The 20447-nt window shown below is 35.4% G+C and overlaps 1 protein-coding gene across 1 annotated transcript; it reads right to left on the bottom strand.

Moving 5' to 3' along the window:
• Nucleotides 1-1072: 1072 nt before the first annotated feature.
• On the bottom strand, nucleotides 1073-12487 carry LOC107587700 (neural cell adhesion molecule 1-like). The gene is made up of 17 exons (XM_016275583.1): nucleotides 12373-12487; nucleotides 11247-11510; nucleotides 10750-10901; nucleotides 10042-10195; nucleotides 9742-9931; nucleotides 9436-9530; nucleotides 9154-9340; nucleotides 7811-7926; nucleotides 5687-5881; nucleotides 5472-5585; nucleotides 5297-5352; nucleotides 4939-5059; nucleotides 4269-4821; nucleotides 3271-3431; nucleotides 3101-3170; nucleotides 2802-3000; nucleotides 1073-1533 (listed from the first exon to the last, which is right to left on the bottom strand). The coding sequence occupies exons 1-17, from the start codon at nucleotides 12485-12487 to the stop codon at nucleotides 1141-1143; spliced, it is 3135 nt and encodes a 1044-aa protein (XP_016131069.1). The 3' UTR covers nucleotides 1073-1140.
• Nucleotides 12488-20447: the final 7960 nt, after the last annotated feature.

The following is a 20447-nucleotide window of genomic DNA, read 5'->3' as shown; positions in this document are numbered from 1 at the left end:
AATTGTTCCCTGCGTCTGAATATGCGTACTTGCCTCCTGTGCAGTATTAATAGTATTAGTTGTATGTGGAGTACATATATATATATATATATATATATATATCATAGAGACCACAAAAGCTCAGGCTGGGGCTCTTTAAGATTTCAAGGTTGGTATCAATGCATGCAAATTAATGCATGACATTTTTCACATATTAAAATATCTTAGTAAAAATATATGACAGTAAATACTGTATTGCTGTTACTATATGTTGTTATATTGGTGGATATAAATGATTAAATAATGGATATAAATGATTAAATACTCTTTATGTTCATTTAATGAAAATGCCTTCATTATTCAAACTAGATTTAAACATTTTTAATCTGTTTGGGAACAATAGCTGTTTGGAAAAAATAGTGGTTCCTTTGATTTGAAAAAATATATATATCATCAATCAATCATATCAATAATGATAAGAAAATACTTTTTTAAAGCTAACTCATAAATACTGAGATCAAATACAATTTTTCAAAAAACTGAAAAATATTTAAACATTTTTAGTTATATCGACCTTTCCTCATGCTACACCATAAAAAAAAATAAGTTTGTAAAAGTGCTATGCTAAAAACCTGTTAATGGGTTAACCATATATGTACCTTACCATATATGGTGAAAAACTAAATGATTTAACATTGCATTATATGTAATATTACTGTCAAATAATGTGAACTCTATGGGTTTCGGAAATATGAACTGCCATATAATTTACGGTTAAAGACAGTAAAAGGACATTACCAGAATTTCTCGTGTGACGCATCATATATGATTATATTCATTTAAATATTTTAGTTTCTTCTGTCTGACAGTATGGCAGATGTAGCATGCAAAGTCATTTCAAATCAAGTTCAGTACATGCTGTGAAAGTAGTTAATTCAGATGCAGCCATTCTAACGCATGGCTCCATATGAGCTCATGCTGCCTTTTATTAAACCAGCATCATAGGAAATATGACAATCATTTTAAAAAAATAATTAGGGAGAAAAAAAATAGAGGGAGAATAAAGCACCAGCACCATCTTTATAACTGCCTGTAGCCCTATGAAGTGAGCGATTTAACAACGAGCTTTCTCATGACTTCAACTTTTGTCACACTCTCTTGTTATTTACTGTGGCTAGCAGAGGGTGCAGTCAGTTCGTGCTCCAGCCTGGTGTTCACCTGCTGGCCTGGAGGTCCAAAGGCAGGGCATGGAGGATGACTGGCTGCCGAGGGGCTTGAAGGGTAGAAGTGCACATCCACAGCCACAGAGGTCATGCCCAGGGACACACAATGGGACAGCAGGAGGGGAGAGAAACCGTGGGAGATATTGATGCTGTGGCGCACAGGAGTTGAGGAGGGATCGCTGGTCTGGAGGGTCAGGGAAGAATGCAGGCCCTCCTCCTGGGCAGGTGCTGGATTGGCTGGAGGAGGTGATGGGGCGTCCTCCATGCACTGCAGCTGAATGTCAGAATGTGGTGAGAGAGTGACCTTCCCCTCCTCAAATATAGTCTCCAACTAATTCAGAATGGGGAAAAAAACAGAGTATTGTTAAAAAGAAAATAAGTAACTGTTACTTCTTTATCTATAGCTGTGAATTTACCCACAGACTGACTGTACTTTCTTTATGTCTGGAGTCCCAAAGACTGCAATGCTGTATGTGTAGAAATAAAACTAGTAATTTCAAAATGAATCTATTAATTTGATAGAATAGGAGAAACTTTGAAGAATGATCATGCTGCTTTGTTCCATAAAACGAAAGTGAATGGTGACCAGGGGCTGATAAGCTCCAAAAAAGACAAAAAGCTGCTATAAAAGTGTTCATATGACACATGCACTTAGGTCATATGATAACTTTGTTGTTCATTAAAAACTTAAGTTTAAAACAGTTTAAAAACTTTTATTCAGCAAGGATTCATTAAATTTTCAAAAGTGAGAGTAAAGATGTTAATAATGTTACAAAAGATTTCTATTTCAAATAAAAGCTGCTCTTTTGAACTTTCTGTTCGTCTAAGAATCTTGAATCGGTCAAATGAATCGTGGTTTTCACAAAAATATTAAGCAGCACAACTGTTTTTCACACTGATAATAAGAAATGCCGGTTACACTTTACTTGAAGGGGTGTGCATAAGACTGACATGACACCAACATAATCATGATATGACACATGTCATGAATATGAAGGTTTTTTATGCATGTTTATGACAACTGTCATTAAGAGTCATTCGCTTAGTTATGTAATTTTTAATGCAAAGATGACATTGTTTGAGATGTCTTTGTTATGGGCTATGGTTAGGGGTAAGGGTAGGGGTAGGGTTAGGTTAGGGTTAGGTCAAATAATGTCATATTTGCATTAAAAATGACATAACTGAGCGAATGACACTTAATGACAGTTGTCATAAACATGCATAAAACCTCCTTCATATTCATGACATGTGTCATGTCATGATTATGAAGGTGTCATGTCAGCCTTATGCACACCCCTTCAAGTAAATTGTTACCAAAATGCCTATTAGAATTATTTCTGAAGAATCATGTGACACTGAAGACTGGACTAATGGCTGCTGTAAATTCAGCTTTGCCAACACAGAAATAAATGATATTTTAAATTATATATTTAAATAAAAACCAGTTGTAGACTTTTGTTACTTTTTTATTGTATTTTTGATCAAGCCTGGCAGCCTTGGTGAGCATAAGAGACATTCAGTGTCAGGTTACGATATTCTCCTTCATATGTTTGGAATAAAATTTGTTAAAGAGGTGAAAAACACAACAAAGTTTAAGACCTGGTCCTCTTCTCTAGGCTCTGGGTGAGTCTCCACAATAACTGGCAGGCCCTGGGTGGACTGGACACAGTCTTGCAAATCATCAGACGGTGGCTCTATCATAAAGATGGATGGGCTGCCTTCTGTTGGGAGCGCTCTTGTCTCCGATGTGTTGGGGCTTTGCTCAATAACAGCCATCAAATTATCATCTTCAAATGCCCTAAAATGTGCCATCATTAAGAAAGTTACAAAATCACTATTCAATTAATGCAATGTTGACGCGATGTTGACAATTTACTTATGCTCTCAACAAGACTAACTTGTTATCATATGTCCTTTCCATTGCAAGACATTCTCCATGCCTACAAGGCCCACATATTCCCCTCAGAGCTATGAGAAAAAACAATTATATTACATTTTTCGATACACTTGAACATATTATTTATGAACTCATCACAGGTTTGATTTTAGTATTTAAATTATATATCACCTGCCCTCCCTGTAGGTAGAGCTGCAGGGTCCTTTTTCTGAACCAGAGAGTAAAAGGCCATGGCAATGAAGATGAATGCCAACGAAACACCAACTCCAGCTACAATAGGAATATCATGCTTCTCAATCACAGGCAACCAAGTTTGGGATTTCTCCTTTTCTCTGAGGAAAATAATGTAATATTATAAGAAAAACTCAAAGAAGCCATTATAGTTTATTAAAAAGGAATTATTTCAGGACACTGAAACATGATAAAACACTTTTAATCCTTATACCATATTTAAATCATAAAATCAATATAGATACTAAGATCATTTCAGATTTCCCTGTCCAGTGCAATAATGTGTTTTGGTAAAAGTCAGTAATTTTCTGTTCGTTTTTAATTATTACACAAAACACTGCCTGAAGGAACCAACCTGAAACCAAACACTTTCAGCATGCTTCAGCAATTTCTCAGATAAGGAAAATTTCTCATGCCACACGTTCTCGTGAGGATATGTTTAAGTACTCAGGCACTGCTGACAAAAAGTTGTCAAGTTTCAAGCTGTCAAATATATATCGATGCTCATCATGGATTTAAACCAAGAAGAAAATGGTATACAAATCCCTAAAATAATCGCTTTCTTCTGAAATTGCAAAAAACAGTGTAACTGTCTTCCATCCAATGTTACATATAAAACACAAAAATGCCTAAAAAATGTAGTGTCATGATTATTTGAGGGCCTACACAGAAATATATCTAAAAAATACGAATGATCATAATTTGTTTACAAATATGAAAGGAAATAACGCTTTTTGTTTAAAAGATTACTGTGAATAAATGACTTCTAAGGTGTATATGTATTGATCTTATGCTGTAACAATGAACAAAAAGTACCCCCCAAAAATAAATACAATAAAAATGTATGTTAATATTAGCAAATATTAGTTTTTTTCTCTGCTATAAATGGCAAAAGAACTGAGAAGCTCATTAACAAAGACATTCATTTGATCACCAACCTGTTATTATTGTCAGTGGTCCTCATAGGGGCCTGTGAGGTGTTTTTCTTGAGTGAGTCTGTGTCATTCCTCACTGATGACTTGGTACTTCCAGACTGCTTGATGATTTGACTCTGATTTTGATGCTCTCCCACGGGAGCCGAGGCAGTGAGATCCTCTACATCCACTAAAGTTAAGCCTGTAGTCTGAGTCTGTCCACTAAAGGACTGGGCACTATTCAGGGAAACGCTCTGAATTTTTTTAAGATGGGTATGGGAATATAAGTCTGCTGGGAAAGGCGTGTTTGTGTTTGGATTCATTACTGGAGGTTTTGTGACCTGCTCTGTTATTTGGAAATGTTGACGTGCATCCTGTAAAAAAGTCTCTTTGAGTGGGGGAAATGGTGTAGGTTTGACAGGCACAGGGGTTGGTTTTTGTGTTTGAATGGGTTGTTTGTTTTTCTCATTAATTCCTACGCTAATGCCACTTGGCTTAAGTGAAATGAACTCTGTAGTGTCTTGGGTAGATTCAAGATTCAGGTATGTTGGTGAGTCCTCCACAAAAGCATAAAACACTGCACACCAAGGGGGGGAAAAAGAATAAGAACATCATTTTTTAGTTTTGCGAGAAAAAATCAAGAAGATTCTCTAAGGTGTGTTATTATCCTGTTGTTTATTGAAGAAGGACTTATGGGATATCTTTGTGTAATCTTCAGTTGTTTGTTGAAGGGATTCATTTGTCTCTGTATTACTCAGAAGCTTTGAACCATAAGGAAAGGAATTAATAAATAGCTCTTGCTCACTCTCTGGAACCTGCAAGGTTGGAAAAAACAACTAATCTCAGATCCATGATTGTTACCAGATGCATGTATTGCAAGGTATTATTTAACCAATTTAAAGAACTAAATCACTGAAAATGGTCAAAATGGTGGAGAATGTTAATGAAAATGCCAAAGTACTCACAAAACAATGACAGAGTCAGTCACGTGTTATAAGGCTAATGTCACGGATGGCACAGCATGACTATCTCTGCATTTTGCATTAACTCACAGTGGGCATAATCGTTTTACTCAGTGCTTCCTTATCAGGTGGGACATCAGAGTAAGCTTTAAGGAAGAGCATTTGACTGGTTAGATAAAACCAAGATGTGCAAACATGAAACTGATGTTTATTGACTGGAGCTATGAGAACTAAAACAATCTTAGTTCTCATGCATTTTGCTCACCAGTTACAGTTATGATGACACTTCTCACATCCTGACCGACTCTGTTTTCTGCAGTGCAGTGATACTCTCCTGCATCAGACCGTTGGATGTTGGAGATTACTAATGTCCCATTATCTGTAAAATTCATTTTAAACTGAAAAAACGAAAAGTATGGCCTACAAGAAAAAAAACTAAATCATATGGTAAAACCACAGTCTGTCCAATATGTAACAAACCATCAATGTGTATCTGTTGTGGGAGTGAGACCGGAGAGTTTGAACCGGACAGTTCTGGTGAATTTTGTATCGATGCAGTTCTAATCCAAGTGTACTTGACAGGAAAATCTCCAACAGCTCGACAAGGTAGACTAACAGGTGATCCCTCTGAGACAGTGAGCGATGCAACGAAGGAAACAATGACTGGCTTCACTGAAAACAAGAAGATATGTCAAATTTGATCTAAGTTAGAAAATTAGTTGACTTTACTTAAAAAAGAGAAGAAACCCATTGCCTTAAAAATTAAGCAAATAAGCATCATGCCTAATTGAAAAACATCAGTTATGTTAACCTGACTTTTCTGAGTCACAATGGCAATTAAAAGTTATCAAAACAAAAGAAAAAAATTATGTTCCACTAACTTAAGCTGATCAAACCGCAATTACACAATAATGTAAAGCTAAATAACTTAAAACTAGTCTTAGTTACCATTACCTTAGTTAACATTTTGAGTATATTCTCAGCTACAAACGGTCCAAAATGCAGCAGCTAGAGCTCTTACTAGAACCAGGAAGTATGACCATATTAGTCCAGTTCTGTCAACATTGCACTTGCTCCCTTTTAAACATCGTATACATTTTAAAATCTTGCTAATTACTTATAAAGAAAGCCCTGAATGGTTTAGCTCCTCAGTACTTAAGCGAGCTCTTATCGCATTATGGTCCTTCACGTCCTCTGCGATCTCAAAACTCTGGCCATTTGATCATACTGTACCTAGAATATCAAAATGAACTGCGGGTGGCAAATCCTTTTCCTATTTAGCGCATTGTTCGGGACATACTCTGTCAGTTTAAATCTAAATTAAAGACCCATCTGTTTAACCTGGCATACACATAATATACTATCACATTTCTATAATTCAAATCCATTAAAGGATTGTTAGGCTGCATTAATTAGGTCAACCGGAACTGGGAACACTTCCCATAACCACCAATGTATTTGCTACGTCGTAAGAAGAATGGCATCTACGCTAATATTAGTCTGTTTCATTCTTATTGATCAGCACTTAGAGATGACCTCTACAGCCCTGAATGTTAATGGAGACCATGTCAACTAGATGAGCCCTAGAGACAGATCCCCTGCGGAGACCTCGACACCTAGACGGCCATCGGCACAAGACCACGGGAACCAGACGAGTCCTCTGCACAATCTGACCTGTGTTGCAGCCTGGAATTAAACCACACCATTATGGTTTCATCTGGCCAGAGGAGAACTGGCCCCCTGACTGAGCCTGGTTTCTCCCAAGGTTTTTATTTTCTCCATATCTGTCACCAATGGAGTTTTGGTTTCTTGCCACTGTCGCCTTTGGCTTGCTCATTTGTGGACACTTAATTTATGGCAATATTTTCAGCTTGATTGCACAGACACTATTTGAACTGAACTGAGCTGCACGATGACATTACTGAATCGATGATCTGACTTTAACTGAAAAATTTAGTGTTTTCTATTGTCCTCCTACATTATTGACACACTATTTTTCTGTTTAATACTGTAAAGCTGCTTTGACACAATCTGTATTGTATTAAACGCTATTTAAATAAAGGTGACTTGACTTGACAAATAATATGCTGATTCCCAGAGTGCATTGAGGCATGAATAAATTAAGCAATTGCTTTGTTTTACTATTTTCCAGCTTAAATTGCCAGTTTCGTTACCAGTGTTTGTTGTCAGAATTAGCAAAAAAAATAAAAAATGTAATATCCAGAGCCTTATCATCAAATTAATTTGATTGTTACCATTGTTATGTTTAGCATGCTGAATGCTGATGTCTGTGTGTGGCGCAATTAAGATCACCAACTTGCTCCACAGTACCCATTAATAGTATGATGTTTATGATGCAGGTGTTAGTAGTACAATTTCAATAGGCCATAACTTTACATTGCCACACAAAATGTGAATTAGTTTATTATCTATTTTGAAGTTAGATCACTTCTAAAAAGCAACCCATGGTACTAAATGATTAGCATAATAATGTATTCATACATCCTCTTATTTCAAAGAATATCATGGTGCATGTCCAAAAGGCATGTTAGTAGCATGGTACTTTTTGCTAGTATGCTATTTTTGCAAAGGAAGATTTATCAGCAACCTGAAGAGTCATGGTTTTCTGATCGTGACCCAGTGTGTTGGAGGCTGTGCATGTGTAATGTCCTTCATCATACGTTCTCACTGATGAAATGTAGAGTGTTGTGTTTCTTAACCTGGGAACAAAATGAATTCACATGCACCACCTGGTAAACAATAGCGTCTCTAGGTTACGTATGTAACCATGGTTCCCCAAGGGAATGAGACGCTGCGTCGAGATCGCTTTGGGAACGCCCTTGCGTGACCGCGTTCTGAAGCACTTGTCAAATCCATCCAATGGAGCAGCAAGACGTCACGAGCAGGGTGACGTAAGCACCAGAAAGCATAAAAGTGCATCCGGCCAGGCGCAAACCAGCTTTGATGAAGTAGCGCCTGCAGGGATGTAGTAAGGGGCGCAAACGCAGACCCCCGTGCCGACTGATGTAGGAGACCACCGATGTGTTGTCTGTGCGGACAAACACATGATGCCCCCTTAGGTCTGGAAGGAAGTGTGTCAGAGCTCGAAACACGGCCAGCATTTCCCGGCAGTTGATGTGCCAAACGAGATGATGGCCTTCCCACAGACCCTGGGCAGAGTGGCCACTCATGACCGCTCCCCAGCCCGTGAGAGAGGCATCCGTCGATAGCATTACGCAACGACAAGGAGCCCCTAACGTCGGGCCTTGAACCAGCTAATTATTTTTAGGACGAGCGTGCTGTTTCTAGGCTGGCCAAATGATATTTTATTTTGGCGAATGCACGAAACACACCCCATACACGAGGGACTGTGGTGGCGAGTCCACAGTCTCCTCTGTCTCGACACTCATCACATCCACCTCCTCGGAGGAAGATAGATGAAGTGTCTGGCTCTCTCTACTCGCTCCAGCTTTTAACAAATTTATAAACTATGATTAATTATTACAAATTATTAAAAGTCATTCGGCAGATTTTGTCTGGGCCTGATTTCAGTAGACAAAAACCCTGGTGTTTATGATTTCATAAACCTTTCTCAGACAACACCTAAATCAGGATCTGATAGATCTATGGGTTACTTTCAAGAAAGCCAAATAATTCCTTACCAAGAACATCCAGGAAGATTTTTTTCGATGTGAGAGCTCTATTGAGATGGGAATTAGAAGCTGTGCAGAAATACAATCCACTGTCTGTCTCTTGTACACTGAAAGACAGAGACATTTTTGAAAATTTTTGACTGATTTCTCTTATTACACGATTCAATTTACAGATAATACTATCCAAACTAAAATGCACATGCACACACAAATATACACAAACATCACAGTTTAGCAAAACAGAGTACATAAATGGATAGAACTGTAGCAAAAAAACAAATCCACACAACACACCTGTGGAAGACTAGGTCTCCATTATAATCAAAAGCATAATGCAGTCCTGTCTGGAGGAGTCTGTTGTTCTTAAACCAGGACACTTGTGCTTGGGGTCTGCTGTGAGGAGGCCTACAGGAAAGAGTCGCAGTTTCACCCTTCCTCACTGTTAGGTTGGCAGGTTCAAGAACAAAACTCCAATCCATAACTGTGTCAAAAGGGATGAAAGGATGTGCTAAATAGAGGATAGGTGTGAACAGCTGCCACCTGGAATGAAAGTCGACTCATCAGAAAAGGAAGTACCTGATGGAAGGAGGTAGGCTGGTTCAGATATCACTTTCTGCCTCTCATTGCGAGCTTCACAGAGATACAAGCCCTCATCTTCTGACAAAACTCTCCTAAGAACATGATTTTCACACTTGTTTTCACAATGTCTTTTATTGTAAGTATTTACCAAAAGGGTATTTTTTTACATATAGATGTATTAATGACCATTATATTTCATAGGACTGTATTTTATTATACCTATTTATTCTTGAAGAAATGTATATATTTTGTTGTTGTAATTGCACACTTGTTTATTCATAATCTGCCATTGAAAAACCTCACTGAAAAATCAGCAGTTGCCCATCCTTCTGCAGATCCCATCTAGAAGAACTGGGTAATGAATGTCCATCCTTAAACCACTGAACTGTGGGAATGGGGAAGCCTTCAACAAAGCAGTGCAGTGCAGTTTCCATTTCAACAGGTACAGTGACATTTTGGGGGCCTTCAATAATCTTTACGTCTACATAGGAACCTGTGCAATAGACACAAAGACACTTGAATTAATATATCAGTAACTGAGTAATAAGAAAGTCAGAGTTGTATATGCAAAATATATCAGAGTTGTACATCTCTCTGTCTTACCATGCACTGTCAGAGTTGCTGCTTGACTTCCTTTGCTTATATTCAGCAGAGGATTGTGGGTGATGCAAATATAGACTCCTTGGTCTGCGTTGGTGATGTTAGCCATGTGCAAAGTGCCAGAAGTCTTCCTTTGACTCCCTCCTCCATACTGTCCCTAGAGGTAATACTTAGTATTCAGCAATGTAAGATTATTAAATTTATCACAGAGTCCTATATAATTTCTACTTTTGATGACAAGTTATCGGATCTGACTGCACAAAAACCACAATCTCCATGCATTAGTCGTAGTCGCACTGTCTTGTTTGGACTTTCATTTTGACGGCACCCATTCACTACAGAGGATCCATTGGTGAGCATGTGATGTAAAGCTAAAATCTGTTCTAATAAAGAAACAAACTAATATACATCTTGGATGGCCTGAGGGTAAATAAAGTCAGCAAATTATCATTTCTCAAATTATCAACTGTTCCTTTAACAGTAAAAATATCACCAAACAATATATAATTTTGTCATAACTTTAGGTGAACTAAACAAAGTCTGTTCGCTCAGTAAGTATAAATTAGCCTTCAGATTTATCCATTTTTAAAAATAGTAAAACTAAAACCAGCTTTCGATTGTAATTTATTGTAAGTTATTTAATTATAATCCTCATTTGATGGGTTAACAGTGTGTGTAGATAATAGATGTGGGTGTTTTGTACTTCTGTACCTGAATCTGGTTCCCTTTGGTGAGAATTCTGCCATTTTTTAACCATGAAATCTGAGCAGGAGGAGAACTATCACCAGAGACACACTGAAGAAAAACATCCTGTCCCTCTTCAGTTCTCATGGACTGAGGGTGAAAGAACACATTCTTCAGGCCTACAAACAAACAAATTACAATCAATGACAATTTGTGATACACATCCTGTGTGCAGGTTTCTGTGTGTAACCATTAAAGGGATAGTCCTCCTAAACAAGGAAATTACTCACCTTCATGTTGCTCCAAACCTGTTTGACTTTCTTTTTTCTGCTGAACAAAATATAAAAAAGATATTTTGAAGTATGTTGGTAATGAAACCGTTTCGGTTCCCATTGATTTCCTTTTGGAACAACTTGACGGTGAGCAAATGATGACATAATTTTCATTTTTGGGTGAACTATCCCTTTAACATCATCTGTCTTATTTTCATTTAATTAATTAATAGAACTTTACAATATACATACATGCTTTGCTGACCATGACAGTGGTCTGAATCTGTTTGTTGCCTCTTTTTGCATTACAGGAATAGTTTCCAAAGTCTTCCTCTTTTAAGTGGGGAAAGAAAAGTGAGCCATTGGCCAACTGATGAATCCTGCTGTCCAGACCTCCAGCGTCTCGCTCCCATTTCACTGGTAGAGGAGGCTTCAGGCCAGAGTCAAACACTGTGCAGTGCAGCATCAGAGAGCTATTTACAATCCCAACTCTATCTTCAGCTAGCACTGAAAATACTGAGCAAAAGAGAAAAGTGTGCAAGGAAATAAAATAAATAAACAATGGTAATAAAGCATAAAAAAATAAATAAGATTGTAATATATAGATTTTTTTATTGACTTTTGTTGATACACCCTAATGTTATCAGGCTAATTCAGACATATTAAATAATATTTTTGACTTGGGTAAAAAGAGTTCATTTAGATGCTAGATGTTCCAGAATTTCTGAAAAAAATATAGAGTGTAAAACAAGATTAAATGATTATGTTAACAGGTGTTTTCTTGCATTTTGCATAAAATGGGTTTCCACATATTCAGTGAAAATTTTATTTTTTGCTTTTTTAAATTACTTTTTATTTATTAATCATAAATTATATAATTAACCTAGCAATGAGTAAAAAGAGAAGTGTAAATATGTCTTATTCACTTTACATTACTTTGTTTGTTTTATCATAAAACTGTTTAAATTAGATTTTTAATCCCAATTTTTAATGTAGTGTCAGGTGTCTTCTGTATGTCACAAAACCCAATGACCTGTATGCATCATCTGTAGCATAAATAATTTTATATTGCACTAGCATTTGCTTACTGTTTACAAAGTAATAGCCAGCTATTCCATACGTTCAGTGTATCTTTCAGCACATTAAATCTCATTTTAAATGGGCATCACTTTGAGGAAGCAGGGCTAGTTTGAAGTCCGCCGTTGCTAGGTTACACGTGGAGCAGCACAATGTTTTGGCAAGCCTTTTGTCAAATTATGCAAGCGTATAAAACATTTGCATGGCACACATGCATTTTTATGGGCCTATTCAGCAGAATAAAATCCAGCAAAACAACATTGCAACACGTTTGCAGCCAAAATACACAGATTACACTCACCTAATTCAGACACAGCTGGATTAAACCTGATAGAAGAGGACAGAAGGAGGAGCCAGAGTGAACAGGACATCTGAACTGAGCTCCATACAGGACGAGACATGCTAGTCCTCTTCATCTGTGCCTTTCAAATGAAGATAATGGTCCATAGCATCATTCCTCATCTGGCCAAATGCATTCATGCACTGCAAAACAAAAAGTCCAAAGTTCTCATACTAATGCAAGATTCAACATAACTGCCTTTCATAAGATTGGATAAACAGATAGCAGGCATAAAGTAGCCTAAATATCAAAACATAAATACTTGTGCTGTGCCTCGCTTACTGTTGTGAGTGTGTCTTCAAAGAACAAGAGCAAATCACAACTCTCTCACAGCGCAGCAGCACCTTCTCTCTCTTTATCACTGCATATTCCTATTTTGGTTGTGTTTCATTATCACTATTATCATCACAGCCAGCCTTTGTATACTACAGACCTCTTTACTCTCTTTAATAGACTGGCCACTTTACACCACACAGCAGCAAACCCTCCATTTACTGATCGTAACATGAAAAGAGCAGGGCCGCTTTGTACTTAGAGGATCAGTTAGAAAGCTTGTAAGGAAAGGTTTGTACTTGATCACATAAGCTTTCATTGCCACTGTGTCCATGTAGGGCGGTCTTAGTTTATTGTTTCCCTAATATGGCTAGTACATGGTGATGCTATGATGCTGTAAATATGCTTATTTCTCTACAGGCCTCAGCAGATGAGTTCAACGTCATGAAGATATCCATAATTTGACTTTAGAAGCTTTTTAGCATTTAAACTGCATGAAGGTGCATAGTGAACATTTGTAGAAAAATCAGTGGGAATTTGGGACATGTTTAGAGGTTTGCATCTGTTCTAGTGCAGTCTTCCAGTCCTTCCATTTTTTTCACAAAAATATTACTCAATATGGGTTTCGTATTCACAGATAATGTGTTAAATATTTATTATAATTTATAATTATTATAATAGTTATTAAAATTTAAGTTATGGTCTGAGAAGCTTTAGGTGGAGTGAATGATAATGTAATGAAATATTTTGATAAAATAGATAGACATAACAAGAGATAATCATATTAAATGTCACATATACTATTATATGACCACCTCTGATTTTTTTTAGAGTGGAAATGTATCTGTTTTAAAGACTAATGTCAGGTAAATTTGTGGGTCATGTTTTATGTATATAAATTCATATGTAAAATTTTTTATTTGTTTATTCATTTATTTATTTATTTATTTGTAGGAAGATTAAAAAAACAATTAGGAGGAAGAGTATTTTTAATTAGTTATTTTTAGATGTATGGTTAACATGCCATAGAAATCCTCTTTCTCTGCTTACGTATAATGTGATATCATTATTATAATTACATTTTTACATTTTTAGAGTCTATTATGACAGAGTATCGGGAGAGCAGGTGAGTACTCAGGGGCAAACAGAAATCCCATGAATGAGCGCTTCAGCCTTATGACTCATCTGGCATGGCCCATAGAGAGCAGGTGGGTGAGCTAATGGGATCTAATGCCAGGAGCGTGTTTTCTTTAGCCAAACAACACCCCATTAAATGAAGAAGCAGTTTAGCAATTCATTAAAGTATTGAATATTTGATCCCCTTACAAATAAATTCTAAGCACTCCAGAGAAGGAATTTAATTTGTCTGGCATTAGTCATATGTGACCCTGGAGCACAAAACCAGTCTTACATCGCTGGGGTATATTTGTAGCAATAGCCAAAAATGCATTGTATGGGTTAAAATTATTGATTTTTCTTTTATGCCAAATATCATTAGGATATTAAGTAAAGATCATGTTCCATGAAGATATTTTGTAAATTCCCTACTGTAAATATAGTCAAACTTAATTTTTGATTAGTAATATGCATTGCTAAGAACTTCATTTGGACAACTTTAAAGGTGATTTGATCAGTATTTAGATTTTTTTGCACCCTCAGTTTTCAGATTTTCAAATAGTTGTCTCTCGGCCAAATATTGTCCTATCCTAACAAACCATACATCAATGGAAAGCTTATTTATTCAGCTCAAAATAATGAGGATATGTGGGGAAAAAGTAAAGAGTAAACTTTAGAATAACATTTCCTAGTTTATCTATTTATGTAAAGCTATGAATTACAGTTTAGCTTTAATGACTGATAACATATACTTCTAGTTGAATTTAGAATCCACCTGCAGCCATTCTCAAAAATGAAGATATAGAAAAGTATCCAGCTGGAATGCTAAAAACAATTTCTGCATTTATTTATTTATTTGTTTTTGTTTGTTTGTTTGCAATTTGAGCAGCTAACTGCTGATTTTAAAGATTTGCTCATGTAGATTGAATGCTCATTCTATTGATTATGACTGCTGTTTGACACTATTAATCTATGAATATTTTGAAATTATTATTATTATTACATTTTTTTACCAGGCGGACAGACAGTAAATGGTGAGTAAAATTATTTCTCAAAGGATATTGAACATTTTTCATAGAACAGAATTTTTCAGCATTTTAACCAGTTTGATTGCTATTCAATCTAAACAAACATTAATATCCTTTTCATAGTCTATACACTGAAAAAAAGATCTAGAATTTACTTTAAATCAATTTTCAATTATTTTCGAGCAAGACGTACTCCCATAATCTTGGAAAAAATTTAAAAACATTTTGTTTACAGTGTAGCTGTAAACAGTTAGAGTTCACTGTCAAGGTTAAAAAAAACCCTGTTGTATACTATTGTATATACATAATTGTGTTGATTGTATATTCTGTGTTACTGTGTTGTGTATACTGCATCTGCATGTCAACATTTGTCATCTACATGAAAAATCAGTACATTTACAGTACCAAGAGAAGAATTGATATGAATTGATTAATTGAAAAGTAGTGTATTTATGCTTGTATACACCATTATACAAAATGGAAAATAAATTAATGTAACTATTTTGCATTAACTATGCAATTAGCATATATCATTATTTTAACAATTGCAAAAATACTGCACTTACCCATGAAGAGCAGAAGTGTTAAGCCTCATGCGGTGCAGCATCTCTGTCAGAGAGCGCTTGTCACTGTGTGTCTTCTGCTTTATCAAAGCAACAGGCTTGATCTAATGATGGAGCAGCAGACACACATACAGCACACAGATGGGCTCTGTGGCAGAGCACCACCCCTCCACCGCTACGAACAATATGCGAGGACTAAAGCACCACTCTGCATGTGTTGAGCAAAATGAATGAGGCCTCAAATAAAAAACTAAAACATGCAGTTTGAGAAAAATGAGAACAATTGTGTTCCAATTCCCCCGTAATGGTTATTCATAAAAGGTGTCCACAAGTCTAATAGTGTTTGTTGTACACATGGGCATAAATCATTTCACACCTGTATGTGTGTTTGGCTGCATGTGATTAATTATATTATAGCATAGGCTCTGTTTAAAGTACTACAATACCTATCACTTATATAAAAATAGTGTTTTTTAATATTACACACGTTTTATATTGCATGTGTTTAATTAGAGTGATATTTTTGATATACTTTAAAATGACCTGATTCAAAACTAGCTGATTTAATTTTCCATTCCATATATACTGTATGTTTAGAACTGGTTCAAAAATCAGAGAGAGGGAAAAAATGCTGAAGGACAACATGTTCCATCCAATAATAAATGAATGAATTTCTTTAAAATCAGATTATTATAATAAATAATCTGATCTTAAATGCAAAAGCTGAAATGTAAACCATAATGAGTCAGACAGCAGAAACAATAGTACAGATTTGACAATATACCATTTTAATAATATTAGTATTTTCGTAGAATTACTGTACATGATTTAATAAGATTTTAGGAATATAAGAAGAAATTTAGTGGCTTTTGGGCAAAATGTAGCAAGTCTTTGCAAATGTAAATCAACTTCATTTCTTTTATCAATTCAGCACAATCAGATGTAAATTAAAGTACAAATAGCCTAATTTCGAATCTATGCAAGAGGGTGATTTGAATTAACTGAACAAAGGCCAATTCTTTTGGCTAATGTGATATTTGCAGTAGAACATCAAACACCCAAAGTCTGCGAATGGCTCCGAATCATTTCATATTGCTACAGTAATTATCAGCGAGAAGCGACCTCTTCATGTGCTGAAACAGAATCGACAGAGAAAACATCTTTGTTGAGACCACAAGCTGTGGTTTAATTCTTTACTTACATTTTCAATCAGAAAAACCTGTTATTGATCATCTGAAATCCCTTCTGTCCAACAAATCAACTAAAAATGACAAGAAAACAAATTCATCACGTTTGTCTTCATTATAACAGCTACAGTAACAGATTCAAAGTGTTGTGTTAAAAGGCTGCATTTATTTGATAATAAAAGAAGCAGTAAAATCACTTTGTAGTAATGTTAAAGTTTATTGACAAAGAATAAAAAATATATATTTTACCATTTTAATTCTTCAGATATTCTAATATGCAGAACAGATTTGATCTGAATAAGATGCCTGCTCAAACAATGCTTTATATCCGCTGCTCAAGAAACATTTCTTATATCTTATTATTATCAATGCTGAAAAAAGTTGAAGCATCCATATTCATATTTTTATGGAAACCATTTTTCCCCAGAAAGTTTTTTTCCCCAGAAATTTCAAAAGAAACTTAAAAAAAAGAGAAAATCTTACTCCAAACTTATGAATGTTATAGTGGATCACAGTTTCCACAAAAATATGAAGCAGCACAACTGTTTCCAGTATTGATAATAATAAGAAACATTTCTTGAGCACCAAATATGAGAGCAGGCATCTCAGTGAACCTCTTTTTTATTTGCACTCATCGTACATGATTATATAACCAGGCTTCACTCGAGTTTTATTAATCCAGCAGGCAAGTGATTGTTTCTCAGAGTTCTGTGACCTTAATAGACAACCCACTGTAAAATGTTGTTATCAAAATAAGTGTAAGTCAGCTGACTAATCAATGAAGTTGCTATTTAATTGAAATGATCATATAAAATGTGAAAAATGTGTTTATATAGTAACACCTTACAATAAGATCTCATATGTTAACATTAGGTAATACATTAGCGAACATGAGTACTATTAATAAAATACATTTGTTCTTTATTTGCATTAATGTTAACAAATACAACTTATGATTGAAAAAATAGATTAGTAAATGTTAAAATTTAACTAAGATTAATATATGCTGTAGAAGTGCTGTTTGTTTTAACTAATGTAGTTAACTAATGTTAGCAATCTTACTATTACCATTAATATTTACAAATTCTGTTTTAATTAGCACAAGCTTTTCTGATGAATATAAGGATTCAACAAAAAGGTTAGAAAAGAAGGTTAGGTTAGAATATTATGACCATATTTACATGAGAAGAATCCCAATCCAAGTGAGACTTGACAGAACAAGAAGAATTTTCTTCTAGGAAATATAAATCAGCATTGGCATGAAGATCTGGTGAGCAGAAAGCTTGTTCTAACATGAGAAGAGTCTCTGTGCTGATACCTGAAAAACACCACACAGTATCTCAGTTTGTAACAGAGTGAGGACCAGTCTGCTTTGATACACCATTCACAGACAATACTTTCATACATGAACTCAAGTTGCTGTAAGCCAACTCAATTAAGCTCATGTTCAATCATATACTGCACTGATTCATTATATATTATATCAGAAAAAAATAGCAAACACAGTCCATCACACATGGCAACATAACATGCGAAAGCTTTTCATATTACCATTCTTAATCCATTCATTCCAGGCATGCAACTTGTCACTATCATGATTCACAGCAGACTCTGTGGAAATATAAACTCTTTTATTTAATTTTTAAATTATAAATTTAAACTTAATTTATTGTTATATATATATATATTTATATATACAGTATATATATTTCTAAATCTATCCTCGATATTTACATATCCCGTCTATTCGGACAGACTTTAGGTAAATGTATTTATTTATTTATTCATTCATTCGATCATGGTTAAAGGGGTCCTATTATGCTCTTTTACAAAGTCTTGATTTTGTTTTGAGGGTGTACTAGAACAGGCTCTCATACTAGGTTGTTTGAAAAACTGATAATTTTTCACATATTTTACATTATTACAACAACTCTCTCCCCAGTCTGGCATGAACGGCTCAAATAGTTCCTGTATCAAATGAAGGCCCACCTTCTGAAATACTAAATGTGCTGTGATTGGTTAGCTGGGCCAGTGTGTGTTGTGATTGGTTAGCTGGGCCGGTGTGTGTTATGATTGGTTAGCTGGGCTATTGTGTGTTGTGATTGGTACCACTCTGCGCCTGGTCGGGAAATGTCATGCCCCTTACCACTGCGTGCTTCAGTGTAAATATTGCGTCAAAATCAAATCAATTTGAGCACGATTTAAACCCGGAAGATTGTAACCACTCTAAAGTTCATCTGCCTTGTGAAAACTAGCGTGTCTCCAACATAGTGATAACACTCGTTGCCTTCTCTAGTGAAGCTCAGCCAGGTCTCGTCTCATTCGTCAATATTTGTGATATCACAAATCCTGGAAAATATGCGTTGTAGTCCAAACGAGTCGTTCGTTGTAGTTTTTGAAAAGTGATTTCTGTTCAATAAAATATCTCCTTTTGAAGTGCACTTTGAGCTTTGTAACTTTGCAGATCTTTTTTATGCTCAAACAGCAACATTACAGACTAACTAAAGTTGAGAGAGTGAAAAAAGCATAATAGGACCCCTTTAAGGCTAGTTGGCATACTGCAAAAACTACTGGGCATGCGCACATCAATATAGCACATTTTTTCTCACACTGTACAACAATAATTACTATTTTTGCATTATTGTAAGGGGTAGGTTTAGGGTTGGGGTAGGTGTAGGTGTAGACGTTAACAAAACACAATCTAATAAGTAGAATATTCAATTTATTGATAGCTTCTGGGTCCTTTGCCACAACCTTCGATCATGGCAACATAGAATAGGAAGTGTTTAATAATCATTTCCGGTACAACAGAAACCAAAGGTTATTTGTGTACAAGAAACATGGTTAAAACCTCATCTTGATTTTAGAATTGAAGGCTATGAACATGTAACTTAGTAACTTTTATTGAACAAAGAGTGAGGTATAGAGAAATTAGTAATAAAGAAAAAGAAGTTGTTATGGTAGAAATCTGGACTGATAAAGGTAACGTCAGGGTGATCAACTTATATAACCCATGTAAAAAATTACAAAAAGAAAAATTAGAAGAGTTGGTGGAATTAAGTGGGGATAAAGTGGTGTGGTGTGGTGACTTTAATAGTCACAGCACTTTATGGGGGTAGTAAAAATACAGATTTTAATGGTAAAGTAATTGAAGAATTATTGGATGAAAATGGACTGGTGTGTATTAATGATGGATCAGGAACCAGGGTGAACATTGTAAATGGCCAGGAGTCAGTACTAGATCTTACATTGGTATCAGAAAATATGGCAAACATATGTACATGGAAAGTTTTGAAGGAAACAACAGTAGGGAGTGATCATTATCCAGTAAAAAGCAGAATTGGTGTTAGAATACAAAAGGCAGAACAAGGAAACCTAGAAAGATGGAAATTAAAGAATGCAGAATGGGAAGTATTCAGTTATGTTTGTAGTAATAGAATTATTGAAATGGAAGACCAGGAAGATGGAATAGAAGAATATAATGAAAAAATAAGTAATATTATACATAAAACAGCAACAGAGATAATAGGAAAGAAAACAACAGTTAGGAAAAGGAAGTCAGTTTCATGGTGGAATAAAAAGTGTGAAGAAGTTATAAAACATCTTATTTATACTCTGACCTTATAAAGTATAAGAAAGCACAAGCTATAGTAAGGAAAACTATTAAAACAGCTAAAAGAAACTATTGGAGAAATTACTGTAATAATATTGGATGGGATATACAGATTTCAGATATTTGGAGTATGATTAGAAGGATGGGAGGTATTTGCAAGAATTTTAACATGCCAGTATTAAAGAATGGAAATGAAATTGCAGTTTCAAATAAAGAGAAAGCAGAGATGCTAGCTAAAGTATTTGCAAAAGTAAAT

The sequence above is a fragment of the Sinocyclocheilus grahami genome, unplaced genomic scaffold (genome assembly GCF_001515645.1).
Source record: "Sinocyclocheilus grahami isolate Dianchi unplaced genomic scaffold, SAMN03320097.WGS_v1.1 scaffold95.1, whole genome shotgun sequence".
Lineage (NCBI taxonomy): Eukaryota > Metazoa > Chordata > Actinopteri > Cypriniformes > Cyprinidae > Sinocyclocheilus > Sinocyclocheilus grahami.
The sequence above is the reverse complement of the archived record's forward strand: the minus strand, read 5'-3'. Positions and strand labels throughout refer to the sequence as shown.